Raw genomic sequence first — 18,975 nt, forward strand, 5'->3', positions numbered from 1 at the left:
CTTACATATAACTAAAGTCTTTTCGATGCTAATTGTAGGAATAACAAGTTTTATCCACCATTACAGCAGTAGAAATATTTGACACCCAGTTTTTACAGGGGTTTTTTTTTAATAACTGGCTACTTAGCACTGTATTTGAGATCAAGTGTTAAACTATATTTAGTCTTACTATCATGGGGTATGGTGTAGTAGAACATAAGGATTTGTTTAAAACATGTCACGTGGAGAAAAATCCTTTTGGCTTGGGAGTTCACATCACTGTAATGGAGACACTCACTATTCTTATTTGAGATACTTAATAACCATTTTCACCTACCAAGCAAGCCAGATCCAAAATTACTAAAGTTCCAGTGTTAATTCATACATTATTTTATATCTGCATTACCTACTTTTTCCATTTAAGATTTTCAGTGAAGTTAAACCATTTGTCTGAACAAAGTTCTAGGATAAGTTCACAACCAGATTATCACCAGTGAAAAGAGGCTGCTTTGAGCCACGGCCAGGCTTAAGCTGTGACACAGATTCTTCAAGAATCAAAAAACTCTGAACAGAGAACAAACAGAAACAGACTTTAAAGCAGGAAAGGACTTATATACCAAGCCTGTGGTGCTTTCAGGGGCTAAAGGCAAAAAAAACCCCTCTCATTGGAAAATGTTTGTGTAAAAATACCATCCAAAAGACCTTGGATTCCTGAGTGCGTAAGGAGGAAAAAGTGATGCCATATCCAGCTATGACCCGAGTCCATCAAATTTTATAATATAAATTGTCAAATCTTACTGAGAATATGTGAAAAGGGTTATGAGAGCACTGCCAACATTTTCAGAATTTTTCCAACACAGAATGTCTTTTGAATCAACTCAGTTGTTCAGGCAAAGGCTTTCAGATGCACTCACACATTCCCTCTCCTATCTGGTGCCCCTCCTGTGTTAAGCTACAGGGAGAAGTGGCACTCTGCTCCTTCACCCCCACAGGAGGCTGCACTTGGCAAAATTGAGATGCAATTCAATTGTAGTGACTGTAATGGCCCACGTTCAAAAACACAGGTTCAAAAATCAGGTTAAAAATTAAGAGAATAAACCCCAATGTTAAGTCATGCAGAAATATTCCTTTAGGATATTTCTAATTAATAGAAAAGTATAAACCAAAAAGATTTTTAAGATTGTAAGGCCATTGGATGCCTAGTATTGACATAAATGGGATCTGAACAGCCACATTTAAAATCAGATAGTAAAAGCCATTTTACTACATTTTCTGAGAACTTTTAAGGAAAAAATAACCAGACTGATTATCATCAATATATGAAGTTATTAGAACATCTATTCTTACCTGCCCAAAATAAACAAAGAACCTGTGCAGCATAAGTGTAACAAAATTAAAACTAAAACTTACGAGTCTCAGACTACTCTTTTGTCCAAAATTAGGTGCTTAAAGCTTGAACAAGACCAATATTATGAGTTATAGTAAACAGCATAAACATAAGAGGTAAAAAAGCAGCAGAATAGTCAATTATGTCTGCAGTACCCAGGTGAATGGCTTCTTAACATGGATTCTACTCATTGTGCAGTAATATTTGGATTCAACTGCACAATAAATCTCTTTCTGAAGCAGATCTGTATAAACAACAGCAGCAACAACAAAAAAAATAGCAGCAACAACAATAATAACAACAATAATAATCATAAAATTACGTGGTCCTGTAATATTCACACCTGTGAAATTCAAGGCAGTCAGAAAGATTAACTTAGTATTACATCAGAAACATGAAGCAACAGTGATTAGGAACCAACACTAGAAGTTGCTCCTGTCCACAAGTGCTACAGATGACAATGTCTACACTGTCAGAAAGCATTGCAAGACTTTTTTGTTCCCACACTTGTTAAATATATAGAGACCTTAAATGCAATTAATTAATTCACAGGGTTGGGCTGCCAGAATAATCACAATCACAACAACTTCTAATCATATTCTTTTTCTCCTACAGTAATATAAACACTTTCAATATCATAAAATACACAGTGCAATAAAGCTAAATTAATCTATCAGGGAAAATACTTCTTGGGGTATTTTGTTATTCTTGAATGCCTGATGTCACCACCATAATATCACACCAGCAATGTTTCTGAAGTACTTAACTAGAATAGTACAGGAATGCAACATGCTGCCTCCAATTCCACTTGATTCATCTGCTGCTGAAAGAGCTCTTCAAAATATTTACAGGGTAATTAGTAAGAATTAATTCTGTATATTGCATGCAGGAGAAAATATTGTTAGTTTTTAGTTTGCTGAGCAAGTGTGATTACACACATTTTTTAAATTCCTTGACTGTTTCCTCACCCTTTTTGTTGCACTAGCAATATGTTGATGTGATGAAATATAGAGCAGTGAACTAATAGACTGAGAAGTCTGCCAAATACCAGCTTTGCCTCTGGCCAGAGTATTCTGTACACCTGCACTCCTGAAAGCACTGGAAAGGTTTCTAATTTCATGTTTTGAGAAGAAAAATAAAATGCTCTCAAGGAGTTAGAAGACCTTGCATTTTGGCCAACTGCACTTAACATTTTTGGCACTATATCCTAAAAGTGAAAAGAGACAACTGGGAAACTCTCTCGCAGTATCCAAGTTCAGGATGAATCAGAAACATCACAGTGTCTTCTGCTCTTACCAAAATCTCTTGAGATGTTCTAAAAATGGACTTTTTAGCTAATTATTTCATGAAGGATTGCATCACTGTACAAATTTATCTAAAAATAGCTTCCCAGAATTCTCAAAAGGAATCTTGGCCAGGGTGATTATACACATTATGTAATCACTCAGCCAAGCCCACATGGTAATTTTGTTTAATACTGTATTTCTGAAAGGTTTTTTTAAAGCCTACTGCAAAGTTCTACAGCTCTCAAAATACAGCATTTGGTGTATGAATCAAAGCTATTACAGTGGTTTTGTCTTTCTAAGAGTGTATTACTATGGTTCCATTTATTTAAGGCACTAAACAATAAATATTTAACTGACAGATTGCAGCTGCTAAATTGTATTTAAATCATTACAATTAAATATGTTTGTTTCTTGTGAGAATATGTTTGCAACACAGAGGTCAGCATTATTACTACTAATTTTACAGCTGAATACACTGTGATACAAATAATTTTTCTAGGTTATCTAGGTTTTGACATAAAAACAATTCTCTTCTTCCAGCTTAAAAATAACAGAACTTTTACTTAAACTCACACAGCCACAATCCATAAAAAGATGAATCAACTCATTCATATAAATAACATTTTAATCTTTAAAATACGATATGCCTATCTGTAGCTTTATTAAAATAAATCCTAAATATTCTCATTTCCCAACAAAGTCAGGATATTTCACTTCTTTAAGATGCCTCTTTTGCAGTGTGAAAAATTGTGACAAATTATTTTAAAATAAACGTCTTAATAGTAGTTTACAAAGTGTTTGACATTCCCAAAGGCCTGAAAATGTGGATATATACGAGAGGAATATAGATATTTATCATGGACCAACATGTTATTTTGCCTCTCAAAGCAAAAATTGCTCTTACAGAATAGACCAGGGATGAATTTAGGGCTTTATGTGAATTTTTAGCATTATCTAGTGAGTCATCCTTTAATATTTATAAATATTTCTCCTTTGATGATCCCATTAGGCTGGAGAACTGTGGCTTTTTTGAATTCTCTCTTTCAGCAGTGCAACAGCTGTGGAAATGGAGGATGGGACAAATAAGACCAGAAGAAAAAAAGTGGTGCTGCAGCTGATCACTCACTGAAGTCCTGGTGAATCAGAAACAGCTCAAGAGACAGCATCTCCCAAGAAAATGGAGGAACGTGGGGGGGATGTATCACACGGGGTGAAATCTGTCACTGCCCCCCTGCCCAGCAACGTCAGATCAAGCCTTTGTGGTGGATGAACATGTGAAACCTTTGGGGGTTGACAGTGGCTCTTCCCAAAAGGATTAAAGAAGTATGAGTGAAGTCTACAACCTCTATTATCAGATAATTCTTAAGTGTAATAAAGTGGTGACCTAGTTAAACCACATTCCTGTTCCTGGTGACTCTTTTTTTGTGGTGTCTAAGATAACAGGGAGATTATTTTGGCATCAATTTAATCTAGCTAAATAGCTTTACTGAAGATCTTTATCACTATAAATAATGGAGGTATTTGAAGTATTTGGTTACAATTGTAACTGAAGTTATCCAACAAAATGCTTCTCTAGCAATGCTCTTCTGCTGTTCCTTTTCTCTGTCTGAAGAAAGTTATCAATGTTTGGAACACTCTCCAGCAGCAGCTTAAAGGTACAACAAAAAACAAGCACAACAAAACAGTTGCCCAGGTCTCTGACGAGCATTTTTAAAATATCCATGATAGGTATCATGGAACATGGCAAAGTGGTGCATTCATTTAATCTTCAGTAACCTAAGATGAAGGTAAAAAAGGAAGATAAAAAAGAAAATAACTACCCTCTCTTTTCCAAAGCAAACCAAAACAAATATCCCTAAAATTATTTGGAATTCAACATCATCTGCTCTGGTGCAGCACAGTGGGGTGAAGTGATAAAAAACATGAAGCACATCAGCCTATTTATCATATAAATTTTGGTGAAATATCTCCTGGCCAGCTGACTGACTTGAGACACAACTGCATCATGGATGGAACATATGCGATAATATCTATTTCTAGAGGGTTTTTTTAACTATGTGGTTTTTATTTAAACCTCAAATGATTTATAGTGTTGAAGGCAGAGAGATTTTTACCCATTTGAGAATTTATTTTAAGGATAATCAAAATTTCTAGATAACCTCTCAGAAAGCCTGAAGCCTTCTGAAAACACAATTATTTTACAACAGATAAGCAAATAACGGAACAGGAGAGGTTAAAAAGAGTCAACAGAACGGACAGATCCTGCTTGATGCAAAAAGCATCTGCTCTCCCACAGAATTAAGAAGGTTGGAAACTATATGAAGAGGGAAAAGAAAATGTATTGGCTGCATATAACATCAGCCAAACATGCAGCTAATTCTTAACAACTCCAGAGAAGCAATAAACGCTTAAATGGAACACATCCTACCTTTTGCAACTGCTGTCACGTGTCAGACCTGGCTTGAACACTTCCAGTAGGACAACAGAATAAAACAGGACAAATGAAAATGATGCCAGTTGTCTGTTACCATGAAAGTATGAAAATTAATGTCTCCCCACCTGCTGTTTTAACTGATGTACTAATCTGTCCTTCTCTCGTTTAAGAGCCATTACTTCATCTTGAGTCTTCTTTTTCTTTGAAGCAGACAGCTCAAGCAAGGCAATATTTGCATCTTTTTCACTAATTGCAGCAAGCAAAGCTTCCTGTCTGATAAAATAAAATAAAATAAAAATTGTAACATTCTCATTAAAACAGAATACATAAAACTATATCACACTACGTGAGATATTTCTTTCAATCACTAGAACAATCACCTACCTTCTGAAGACTTTAAATAGCAATCTCTGTCAGGTCTAACCAAATCATGAAATAAACTGATTAGCCCAAAATTTCTCTTTATAGACTTTTCATTATTTGCTTAATAAAACATTTATCTCTGTTTATTTTAGTACAATATGATATCTAACAAGAGTTCTGTGAAATTTCTTGCTTTTAAATATCTTTGATATTTTTTTGCAATTCACTTTCCTGAATTCTAAAATACTTTACACAAATCTCTTTTGACTTATTCAGATGATAGAGATTGAATACTAGAGAGCAAAGTGATAAAGATAAAACAACTTTTTATATTATCCTGTTAACTTGGTATACTAGGGTCCTCAGTGCAGGAATCTCTGGACATCTCCCTCGTATTTACTTACATGTTTTCCTATGGATTTATTATTATTCACTGTGCCAACACAAAAATATATTTCTAGAAGTAAAATACAAGTTTTTTGATCTGATTGTTCATGAGAAATAACTTCTTTTGCCATCTTGACCCCTCAATCTCAGAGAGCAAGCAGAATCTTACAGCTCTCAGATATATATGGGATCACAGAGACACTCACAGGGGCCATCATAAATAGTTTGTGAGGACATAAGACAAAGGCAATTTTTTACAACATGCAGTTGAAAGCACAGATCTTGCAGTATCTTATACCCTAAAATGCTCATGGTCTGGCAAGGCCATAATCTTTCCTTTAATTTCATAAATAAAAGAAATATATTCACCTTCTGCAATGTATTCAATGACAGACTATGACTTATCAGCCAAGAAAAAGCACATAATACCTAATAGCTTTTAGAAAAGAATATGTTATGGCCTGTGCCTTTTCCCAGAACTATATAAGATCAATCATTAAAAAATAAACATGGATAAATGAATCATAAATTAACCTTAGGCTCCAACTGCTAATAAATGTAAGAATACAGCTCGTGAACTTCATACAGTCAAGGTGAGCTAAAAGTTTGGAATTCTCACAGTCCTTTGCTTGCCAGAAAAAATGTCAAGAAAGTTATTCCACTTTTATTTCAAAGTTCCTAATGTATTAATATAAATGTTTATAGGACAATATTTCTGATGGAGTCAAAGAAAAACAACCCATTTATTTTAGTCGAAGTTATGTGACATGGATCAATTTTAGATAAACAGTTGCATTTTATTCATACACTTTAATAGTCTCATTTATTATTCTGTCTTCTTCATTCATATCTCAGTTAAATGATGTTTAAAAGAGAATGTCATATGACTCCAACAGTCTTAATTTAAATCATAGCTATGAATTATTTTAAATAACCAACATTAAACAAAAAATATATAGCAGAGGGGTTACATATCCATAATGCTAATTTGAAATGAAATATAGGCATATTGTTTTTCCATAAACCTCATAATAATGTATAAAAATTGCTGTGTAGTAATTTGTAAAAGACTCAGTTTGTTCATGTGTTGTATTCAAATATAATATCTATTCTATAACATTTTAATTAAAATATTAAATTTTTAATGCAGTGAAATAAAAGTTGATTTGCTACACTATTCAACTCCTCTCAACTTGCAGAAAGGAAGTAATTTATCACAAAATCATGGAATGTTTTGGGTTGGGAGGGACCTTAAAGCCCATCCAGTCCCATCCCCGCCATGGGCAGGGACACCTTCCACTATCCCAGGTTGCTCCAAGCCCCATCCAACCTGGCCTTGGACACTTCCAGGGATGGGGCAGCCACAGCTTCTCTGGGCACCCTGTGCCAGGGCCTCCTCACCCTCACAGATATCAGGAATGATAACACAAGTTCTCTGGCAGAAATAAAGGTATTCTGTGACTTTAAAGCCAAAGAAAAAGAAACAGCATTTTGCATATAGCCATAAAATACATTGTTCTAAATTAAATAAGATTAGCTCCTCTACAATTTTCTGACAGCACGCTCTCAGAAAATTACAGAGAAAGGTTAGTTAGAAGTGTAACAATGTTCCAGTTATAATATCTGAAGATAAACATTCACAATACCATCACAAACCTATTTTCATTGTGAGCATGTTTAAGAAATCTACAGTTCAGAACTTCCGAGGTTTTAGAACATCTTTAGGTTCTTTCTTAAGTTGTGTAGGTTAACTCCATGCCAGCCAGCCCCAATATAATATGTCTGCTCTCTAATAGCAAATTCCACAGTAAATACTTGTCACCCGTGAGGTTTTTAATGATATATAGTTATTTAATGATGAGTAACACACATTACAGTGTAAAAAGCCAAAAATTGAATAAAAGATTTAAATTAACTTGAAAACAACATGAAGCTATACTGAAATTTTACTTTTCTGAAGTTTAAATCATGTCACTGCCTCTAAATTGGCAGTAAAAGCACAAACCTGACTAATGAGGAAGAAGAGTCAGAACTACTGAATTATTTGGTATGATTTCAACAACTGATAATAGGATTCAGTCACATCCATACTTTTTGCATTGCCAGCCAAAATGATCACACATTCTTGTGATATTAACTGTTCAGCTGTGCAACATTCTCCACTCCACTTTAAAGAAACAGATGAGGTGAAATCTTTCATGGGAGAGGAGAGCCAGTCAACATGCTTTGAAAAATCTGCACTCTGCATACTGCAGCCCCAAACCCACAAAATTTTGCAGACCTTAGCATTTATTTTCTCAGCTGATGGGGATTTTCCTATCTTGGGAAAATGCTTGGAAAAATATGTGACCAAACACTTAATTCCAGGAAATAATGACTCATATCAAGCACTTCCAGGAAATGATGGTTCATAGTCATGTGAAATAGCTGCTGTCAAATGACACCACAAGTGGTCCACTGAGACACTCCAAGATTTGAATCAAACCCACAGGACAAATTTGTTTGAATCAGCCCCCCAAATTATTGCCAATGGATTTTTTAATCTTATCTTTGTAGTTAATTTAAGTGGAGCTGGGAGGCCTTAAACGTATGAATGTGGAGAGACGACTGTGCCATACGATGGTGGGGATTTCTATGGAAGCCCTTCCCCAGCCACGTGGAATGATGAACACATCAAATGCAAACTCACACTGCCAGCACTCTTGGAGTCACCCAAATGTGAGTCAGCCTCTGCTCAGAAGCTGTAAAGCCTCACTTATCTGTGAGACAAGGTGTTTTAGCTCAGGGATAGCACCACACAATGTGTTGATGGCTTCCAGACTGGAGCTGGCTCACACAGCCTGCCCAGTGTGGGCACAGCACCTGTCTGCACAGACATATTCCTGGATGTGTCAGCATATTATCCATGTTTATTATCATGGATAATCTGAACAGCAATAACCTCAGATGTAAGTGGGGTTTAACCAGGCATCCGGGTTAACAAGAGGTTGGCAAAGCAGGACTGTATATTCTACCAAATGATATGGTGGTTGTTTAAATCCTTATTAATTACCTCCTTCTGTACAGAGGGAAGACTGAGAAGCCCAACAGATTTTATTATCACTTTTCAGAGTACAAAGCAAAGAGGCAGGTTGTGACACAGCACCTGACTAAAGCCATGTCCTCCTTTACTCCTGCATGGCCTAGGATCCAGCCCCAAAAAATCCCAGGAAGACAGAGGCTGAAAAAGACCTTGCCCACACTTGTAAGGCATTGGAAGTGAAGAGATCGAAGCATTTTTGAAGCTTCCTCTCAGGATAGATCAGGATCTCTACATTATCATAGCTTATTTATTACATTTTGCAAACTAGTTTACCCACTTCTGTGAAAGTTGTTATGCTAGCCTGTCATCATACTTCAAGTTTCCTATAGAAGAACAAAACCTCATAGCCAGGAGCAATTTATTTTAGCTATCCAGGGACCTGGCTAGAAAATTAACATCACTGTTTTTGCAGCAAACATTTGAGATTATCTGGCCACTAGGAACAAGGTTAAGATGCCAGCAAAGTAGATGTCAATAATAATCTTCTCACCTACAAATATGAAGTAAACGTCATTCCAAAATGTAAACTGGTAGTAAGGTTTTTATTTAAATCTCTCAGATAAGTCATACACTTCAACTTTGCTGCTAGAAAACGAAACTCATCATGAGCTTCAGTGCAAGAAGTTTTGAAAATCACGACCTGAACTGGCACCAAGAACAACACACATTCTGATGTGCTCTCAGCTAACGTGCCTAAGAGTGTAAGCATAATTTATAATTCCTAATTATCTACTGTGTCAGGAAAAAAAATGACTTTCCAAATGCAGTTCTACAGAGATGTTATCACTATTTGCAGCCAAAATGTCTCCTTATTGTTTAATAAATTATAGCAATAAAATACATTTTAAAATAATTTATTAGTGCAGTGGATTAAATGACATTCTTTAACAGTAATATTTATAAAGAGTAATCCCTTCTGTTATTAGTAGTTTTTCCTCTCTTTTTTTGGCAAACTAATCTGTTATACAAATAACAGGGTAGTACTTTTAACACCAAAACAAAAAAAAAAAAAAAAAATCACTCTAACTTTTCACAGTTAAAGTAAGTAAACCCTCAAATTAAAAAATATATATTAAACCTAACAGCAAATGCTCCACATTGGCAATTATTATATACATTTTTCTTTCACCTGCATAAAGTCATTCCTAGGATTTCCAACTTAATTATCTTCCTCTATAATATGCTGCTCATTGCAAAGAGAAGAGGGAAAACTTTTCCCTGGAAAAGCAAAACTTATGAAATGAAATTTCTCCTCCCCTGGCAAAGGTTGACTTCAACAACCCACAGCAACCTCAGGCAAGTCTCCTTAATACAGAGCCAGTGAATACAACAGTGTCTTAATAAGCACACTCAGCTGAGGGATCTGGGCTTACAGTCCTGGGGCTTCCACTAAGAAGTACCAAGAAAATTTGCACAAAAATCTTACTATACTTAATGTCACTTCATATTAAATACAAAGGAATAGATTAAAGAAACACTCCCGCCCTAATGGCCAGGAATTAATTTATTTACACAAATTGTGTTCTACCCAAAATTCCAGTTTGTATAATGTTTTCATTAACTAATGAATGATGGACCAGAAAATCTACTTATTACATTTCAATGCAGCTTCAGAACGGGAGGATTTTCATGTGGCATGAAGACAGGAATAAAATTGGTCTTTACAAACCAAAGATGCTGCCTAGAAAAGTAAGGAGAAACTCCATACTGATGATCTGTTGTGAATAAGGCAAGTATCATATTGAGAAATAAAAACAAAAATAGATTGCCAAGCAGAAGTGAGTATTTACATCTACACAAATGGTCTTAGCTGAAATACTGAACCCAGCACTCTCTAAAAAATGTGGGGAAAGGCAGAGAAATGATGAGAAAACATTGGGAAAAACTACAATAAATAGTCTATGAGTGGCAACATGATAATGAGAACCTAAAATGCTATGTCCAATTGAAACAGAACTTTTCTATATTCATGGCACACAGAAACAGAAGTCATGTCCATAAACTGCAGAAGAAAACAGCAAGGTTTTTTCCTCCTATCTAGCCAAGATGTGATGATAATGGCCATTCCTCAGTGATAGTCAAATACAAAGTTTCCTTTCCTTGGAGGATTGATCAATTATTAATCTGATAATAGAGATAGCTTTTAAACAAACAGAAAGTATAAAATAATATCAATCTTTTAGTAAAGTCACTGGAAGTAGTGTCAAAGAAAAATCTGAATTAAAAAAATACCTGACATAGGATTAGAGAAAGCAGATGATAGCAAAGTACCTCAACTATAAATGTTACCTAACACCTGAAAAATGCAATCTTACAGATCTCTAGCAATACACACAAAGTTTGCATTTGTGAAAGCATCTGTCTTGGAGTCAAAAAAAATTACTTAATATGAAAAGGAAGTCTTAGCATACTAGAAGGTAAGATAAGATAATGCAAAAAGAAATAAATCCATGAAAGTCTCTGTTGAATGCCAAACTGAAGAAGTATATTGTATACAGTATTTTATCAAACTTCAGCCTAAACAAATGTCAAATGGAATAATTTCTTTAACAAATATGGGCAACAACTGAGAAAAAAGGGTTGCTCACTAGCATATATTTAGTCAGGATTAACTAAGGATAAAAAAATGTACTAAGAACAGATTTAATAACCCTAAACTGTCATTCAGCTAGTAGGAGGTATTCAAGATACAGCTAATAAAACACAAAAAAATGGTTCTAACCACCCACAAAAAAATCTCAGTAGTATAAAACACTGAAGGATGACCAATAAGATAAATGCTTTCTTTTGAGAGCTGCCTTGCAGTTAACCTTCTTAAAGAGTCTCCCAGAAACCTCTAATCATAATACATTGCATTGCCACTTATCACAGTCAATTTAGAAGTGAGCTCTGTAAACACTCCTGCCTTACTCCCCACCTCTGTTAGTCTAAGAATAGTTTTTTGAGCTTTAATAAAAGAACCCATGACAACTTTTTGGGAGGTGGGGTGAGTTCTTAGAAACAGCCCAATTGTAGCCTAACAGAATTCCAAGATTAAGATTTATAGAAGCAAGACCTTCTAACGAGAACTTTTACTGCCTTTACTACTTAAGCTGTTCTCCACAAAATACAGAAATGCAATTTAAAAAGTCACTATTAAAACTAAATCAAGTCAGAAATGTTTGAACTAATGATATACAGTAGAGTACTCAGCCAGCTTCTTACATGCTAATCATACTGAAGGACAAAAAACCCAGTTCAATCAACTTCTTCACTTTAATTATTGTTTTCTTTCCCTCATGACCCCCAGTATTCAACCTTAAGTTCAGTAGGAGGTGACTAGAGATAGACGGTGATGAGAGATCCTGTTTGAAACAGCTTCTCTCTGTCACTCCTAAAGCAAATAAATGGTTTGTTAAAACATGCTGTTAATCCATTATGGATGTGCATGCATCTTAGAAAATAAACTTCAGAATATTATTGGTATTTTAAAGCTTTTTCTGACAGAAAATTTATCTCTCCAATTGCTTTACAAAAGCACATTTATAGATTACTCCTTTTAAATGACCAATTATCTTGCACTGTATTCAAAGAACAAACCCCTCTGAAATACTTTCAGAAGGAAAAGACAGCATGAAATGGCGTTTTGGGTTGTCCTGGTTCCCTTAACAGCAAACACAGACAACTATTGATGCTCCACAGCCCAAACACACTGAGAAGAAAGGGCTGCTCCATTAAGTGTGGGACAGAAAGAGGGGGGGGACCTGCTCTTACAGACCCCACTCCACACTCCAACCTACCAAGCACTTTTCCTCACATTATCTGAATATCAAATCTTGAATTTTCCATCTGATCAGTCTTCTGCTGGAAGCAGCTGTGAGGATGAAATATCAGTGCTTACACTAAGTGAGATAGACAACAAATAGTCTCTATATTACACATATATCAGATGTATATTAGACTAAAATCAAGGAGAAAAGGGAAGATTCATCTATTCCTGAAGTGACATGTCAGAGTAAAAGGAAAGATGCAAAAGAGAGGACCTGATTCTGAATAATCTCAGAGGAGTTCCTTGAAAAATCCCCTTCCTTAACCATTTGTCCTTTTCCTCCTTTGCACCTTGCCAGAGCCACAGTTCATTACTCCCATAATCACACATCTCCCACTAACTGCACTGCCTTTACATTGGCAATTTCAAATTATTCACTTTTTTCCTCCTTAACAGCAATTTGAAATGTGCATATAGGTTCTTTGTTAAGGAAACAAACTAATCCAGATTTTAAAAGGCACGGAAGGAACTTCATGCCCATCTTTTGGGGCTAATTTTCAAGTAAGAAGTAGCCACTCAACTGCCCTTTGCATTCTTGGAACTTTTTCAAGCCCTATAACATTGCACTTCTGATGTCTCGATAATTTATATTTTAGAAATGACGGATAAGTAAAAAAGATCCCCCAGAAAAGACATTGTGAAAGCAATTACATCATAGTTTCATAGATCACGCTTCAGTAACCACTACATTATCATTTCATTCAAACAGGCAGCATTGCTCACACAGGAGTAGATGGAAGAAACTTCAGATTGTGTGAGAAATGCCGAGGGGAAAAACATTCACAGTCCTGCAAAGCACAGCAGAAGAAATTAGATGACAATTATTCCTGAGTTTTGCTGCTTTTTACTGGAACTGGCTCCTGTTGTTCATGGCTTTGTTTGATTCTCCACAGGAATGGCACCAACACTTGGATAAAATATCTCTGCCTGCTTTATGCCACAGCCCAAAGTGGTGCAGAAGTGGGGACTGCTGGGAGGAAGAACAATGGGATCTGAGCACATGGGGTTGTGTTACAGCACAACGTGGCACTGCACAGGGTCCACCTAAGTTAAACAGGAAAACAAAACTACAGGTAATCTGTCATTGTCAGCTCTCTCATCCTTCAACACCCCTTTTTTTGTTTATAGAAGATGAAGATAAAAGTGCTTTGGAAGAAGAATGGTTTGATCTTTAGAATATAGTTCTTGGTAATGTTTTTGAACTGCCAAATAAAGGTTCAAGCTTGGGGGAAAAAAAGTTGCTATTAAGAGTTACTACTGTTTTAATGAATTTGCAGAGAATTCAAAATATTTGAGTCATAGACATATAAAACTGAGATGCAGAAACATGATATAAAAAAAAAAAAAAAAAAAAACCAACCTTTGGAGTTGACAATTTGTTACGAAGTAGATGGTTATGCTAAAGAATTAGTGGGGCTTTTTTCAACTTCTAATAAATGCTCATCAACAAAATTATCCACACAAATAAACATACAAAAATCTATTTCCTTCCTTTCCACTGGAAATTTAAGAAAAAGATTGAGCTGGTTTTGAAAGAAGTAACTTAAGGTCTTCTAATTTTCATAATGCTACAAAGAGCTGCCCTTTGGACAACAAACACAAAATTCATAAAATTCAATGTAGATCACATTGAACTTGAAAATATGTCAAAAATTAGCTCCATTTTGAAACAAAACATAGAAATAAGTATGAATATGCATTAGAATTTATGCCTTGAGCTTTACAGTACATTAGAAGGAAATTTTGAGAAATAAAACTGCCTGAGCAGCTACAATTAACAGAATGCACTCTCTTGGCAGTGCATAATTCATATTTGAGAACTGATCTGAGGGCACAGCTTAAATGCTCACTTATGAGATAGGGTGTCAGACCAGTGTAAACCAGTGCCATATAAATTCCACCAGTCACAAATGCAGGTTAGAGTACAACTCTGTATGTGAACCTGAAACCAAGAAACCCCTTGGATGTTTGAACAAACATCCCTGACACACACATCCCAAGAAGGCTGATATTTTAGTATTTTAACTATTTTAATCCAAACCTGTGAAGTCAGAAACATCATTGCCATTATTAACACGATGACATTCATTATTTATTTCTACACTATGAGTAGGTGTTAAAAGTTACACAGCTTAATTTGATTGATACAGGAAATTCTACCAATTATTGTGACTCAACGTTTTTATTGTATAAAACTATGTTTTTGTTAAATTTGCCTGGTTGATAAGGTAATGCTAGGTACAGAATAAACTTTAACACAGCACTTCTGACAATTTCATTATATCTGGAACTACTGGAACAAGCCACAGAAAATCAAATCTTAACAGCACCAATTATTGGAGCTAACATTAAAAAAAAAAAGTAGTTAAACACCTGAATAAAGAAGATAAATTATTTCTTCTCTAACTAGCAGGCCACAATTCCTTCAGGTGTGGGACGTCTAAAGACCTAAGTGCCTAAGAGCATTTTATCAGAGAATATTTATTCAAACCCTGCCACTATCATTTTATCTCAGTGGAAAAAAACCCCAATCTTCATTTTTAATAAAATACTGCATACCCAAAGCACAGCACTAAAGACAATGAAAGCCTGGAGTAGGAACAATACATTTTATATGGAAGGAGAGAGGAAATTAGACAGCAGCACACAAATATTTCTCTAATTAGTATCTTAAAAGATTGGGAATGAAAGAGATAGGATACCACATGATGTTATTTAATTATATGACTTCCCTGCTAATGGAGCTATTCACAAGCTTTGCCAGAAGCATGAAGACCTCACATGATTCAACTCTGCACAAAGAAGTTGCCTCATTGATCTCCTTTGGTGGGTTAACTGTTTCAAAATCTGTTTCCGGCTACAGAAACATTTAAAAAAACGCATATGTAGAGTCTTAGAGCTCTAAAATAACCCACACTGACTCACAGTGAAGACACTTCGTGCTGACTGTCTCAAAGCAGACTGAAGAGGCATAAAGGGTATCTGAACTGTATCAGGGAGAGGGTTTAGAGTCCACAGGACAGATGTTGGAATGGCAATGAGGAGTCACCACAGCAGAAGTAACAGTACTGAGATATTTTAAGACAGTCACAATCAATTGTAGCATGTTTAGTCTTGATAAGCAGTTAACTTCTTACAAATCATACCAAACTAACACAAGAAGTTCCTATTGATTTCAAACATATTTCTGACAGTCTTTAGCAAAACTTCTTGAACTGAAGGACTTTTGTTCCAGGCAAAAAAGGGTTTGCTTTTGTGCAAAGTTGGTTCAAATTCTACTACAAAAATGGACAATAAAATTACTTAATACATAAGACTACACTGGCTACTGATAATCAGCACTTGATGATACTTTTGAAATTATTAAAATCTGTGAACTAGAATTAAAAAACTGTATGGCTCTTACTGTTCGTTGGGTAGGTCAATCAAACTGGTTTTTCTTTCTTGTCAGTATTTTAATTCTCATCTCTTTCCATAGTTAGAACACTGCCTTCTCAAGCTATCAGCCAGCTCTATGTCAGAAGGTAACTGGTCTAGCTGGGTATAATATGTTAAAATAACTGAGGTGAATCTTCTTAGGAAAAGAGGGTATTGAGACTTTTCCAGAAGCAGCTACCAAACACAGGCCAGACAGCAAAATCAGGTTTCCCCAGCCACAGTCCTACAAGAGGTATGTTTGCAAGAACAGTTGAATTAATAAAGATTGCTAATTTTCTACAGTGGCTATAGTAGAAAAATCTATAAATTCCTTCCAAAACTGAAGACATGGAATGTCCATCTAACAAAAATCAACAGTGCTTTTGGAAAAATAACCAAATTCAGCAATTCAAAAAAAAAAAAAAAAAAAAGCCAACCTTCTTCAGAATCAAATAGAGGACACATTCTGGGGCCTCTGCATGCCCATGGTTGATTTGATTTTTTTTTTTAAACTATGTACAAAGTTGTACACTTACTGCAACCATGGATGAGCTCTGGAATCCAAGAACAACAACAAAAAAGAATTTCAGAACAGAATTTTGAGCATTACCTGAATCAACAGCACATCTGGAAAGAATTGTGGCAGAAACAGCCTAAGAAGGAGTTGCTATGGAAAATGCTGGCTGAAATTGCTCTCCGGGTGGCCTTGTGACTCACACAAATAATGTGATCCATTTTCAGATGAGCTGTCACTAGAAGGAGGAATGCTAATAGAAGTGCCATTGCTATGAGAAATGAAACAGCAGCTGATAATTTCTGCAATGAGCAGAGATTCAGTACAGGTGGGAGGAAATAATGGCACCTCAGCTGCTCAAAGAAGCCAGAAGTAACCAAATCAAAGTCTAGACACAAAAGTGGGTGCATTAAAGGGACCTACTTAGTCACTACAACTCAGCTCTGCAGGTACCTCTGCCGCTGAATGTGCTCTCCAGTACAAAAGAAAATGCCCACTCTCAGAATACAAAATGATGTGAAGTATTCTAGACATTATTTAAGGCATATGAGATCCATGCTAGCTGGCTACAACACTTCCCCAAACAAGAAAGTAACACAAAAAATTAGCAAAAAGGTGCTGAAAGAGAGAATGCAGCATTATCCTTTCTAGACTAGAAGATCAAGCAAAAAACCAAAAAGTCACGTCAGGATCAGGCACTAAGAAATTTTATCCATGTCTGCCTTATTTGTAAAAAAAAAAAAAGAGACAGGCATACAGGCTATTATTTTACTCATCACAAAACCCAGTGATTTAATAACAGAAAACAAAGTTTTCATTAACAAAGAACTGAGGTATTTTCAAAAGTAGGGAACACTATGTAAAAATCTAATAAATAAAATATTTAAAACATTTAAAACTACATTCAAGTATTAAAATCCTGGCAAAGACATAATTGGTTTGATTGTTCTACTCATTTTAAAGCTACTTTTTGAACAGTGCTTATGGTTCTGCATTTAAGGTTGACTTCAGCTTATCCTTAAGGCAGAGATTGGTATTATACAAAGTACAAAAGAACAAAGTATGTTTCTCCCCAAATTACTTCCATGCTTCTGAACATTAGTGGAATTTACTCTGTAATGAACAATTACTAACAGCTACAATTGTTTGGGAGGAACAGAGTCTGTATGATGTTTATAAAGGTTGACATATTCAGTTCACATTTATAGGAAGCAGAGTAGCTTGAAGGGAGAGAACTGAACAAGGAGCTCATCGTATCAGTGCTGACACCTAAGAGAAAAGCAAATCAGCAAAGTGTATGGGAACACAGTCTCACATGTGTTAACACCTCCAAAAAATATGTTTTCTAAGAAGTCACTGTCTCAGCTACTCATATAATAAAGAAAATTATTTTTATTTCTCTGCAATCAATACAGTGAATAAGACACATGAACAAAACAATTAAAGGAGGAACTGCTAATAGGTATTTCCTAAATAGCTACTTTATCAACAGGTAGAACAACTCTCACTGGTTATAACCAAATCCTGGTGTTAGCCAGTGAATTTTTGATGGATCTGGAACACTACATGGAGAGTAATTTTTTAATTCTTTCCATTTGACTGTAATCAATGTTACTAGATGCCAACTTTTTTGCATCTGAAAATCTCTTAAGGATAATGTCCCACCCAGTGATCCAACTTGACACCCTTCCCATTCACAACCCCATGTTGTTCCCTCCTGTTCTCTGTCTTAAGTAGCTACTGCTGCCACTTCCACTTAATCTCAGTACCAACAGCTCTTCTGCACCCTGCAGCTGTGCCAGCATTGTCACTTAGCCAGGAAGGTGGCTGGCTTGAAATCTCTGCCCCATGCACCCCAGCATCCCCAGTTCCAGCCAGCTGATACACAGACAATTGATGGGCAAACTGGATAAACCTAAAACCCATCTGGCAGAGCTTATCAGAGCAGTTTACTCTGTGTAGTACCTCATCATTAAGTTTGTATCATTATCTGGTAACTAAACCAGCAGTCATAATACAGTAAAATTAATAAATCAGAGCACAATCAAAATCTGCTGAAAACAGTACCCAAAGTTTAACATTGTATTTAAAAACGACCAATTCTTGAATTGAGAGATGGACAGAACCCCAACTGCTCCCCCAACTCCTGTCTCGAAACAGCTTAAATTCCTCCAAGGACCCAAGCATATGCTTTGATTGTTAGGAGAGGCCTTAGTTTTTCAACAGAATAGACTCAGCAATTATTTCCAAGTCTGCAAAGAAATGATTACTGACAATGACTAGTGCACCTCACTGGTGACCTGCTAAAGATGTTGATA

At 35.7% G+C, this 18,975-nt stretch overlaps 1 protein-coding gene across 16 annotated transcripts in view; it reads right to left on the reverse strand.

Moving 5' to 3' along the window:
- Positions 1-18,975, reverse strand: part of ERC2 (ELKS/RAB6-interacting/CAST family member 2) — a 432,662-nt gene that overhangs the window by 133,539 nt on the left and 280,148 nt on the right. For all 16 annotated transcript variants that reach the window (XM_042020735.1, XM_042020741.1, XM_042020751.1 and 13 more), the window contains one exon: positions 5,212-5,359. In XM_042020735.1, coding sequence (XP_041876669.1) covers positions 5,212-5,359 — 148 coding nt within the window. The remainder of the gene's footprint in view (positions 1-5,211; positions 5,360-18,975) is intronic.

The sequence above is a fragment of the Corvus kubaryi genome, unplaced genomic scaffold, assembly GCF_017639235.1.
Source record: "Corvus kubaryi isolate FWS band 111438036 unplaced genomic scaffold, C.kubaryi_AGA036_p1.0 124, whole genome shotgun sequence".
NCBI classification, from domain to species: domain Eukaryota; kingdom Metazoa; phylum Chordata; class Aves; order Passeriformes; family Corvidae; genus Corvus; species Corvus kubaryi.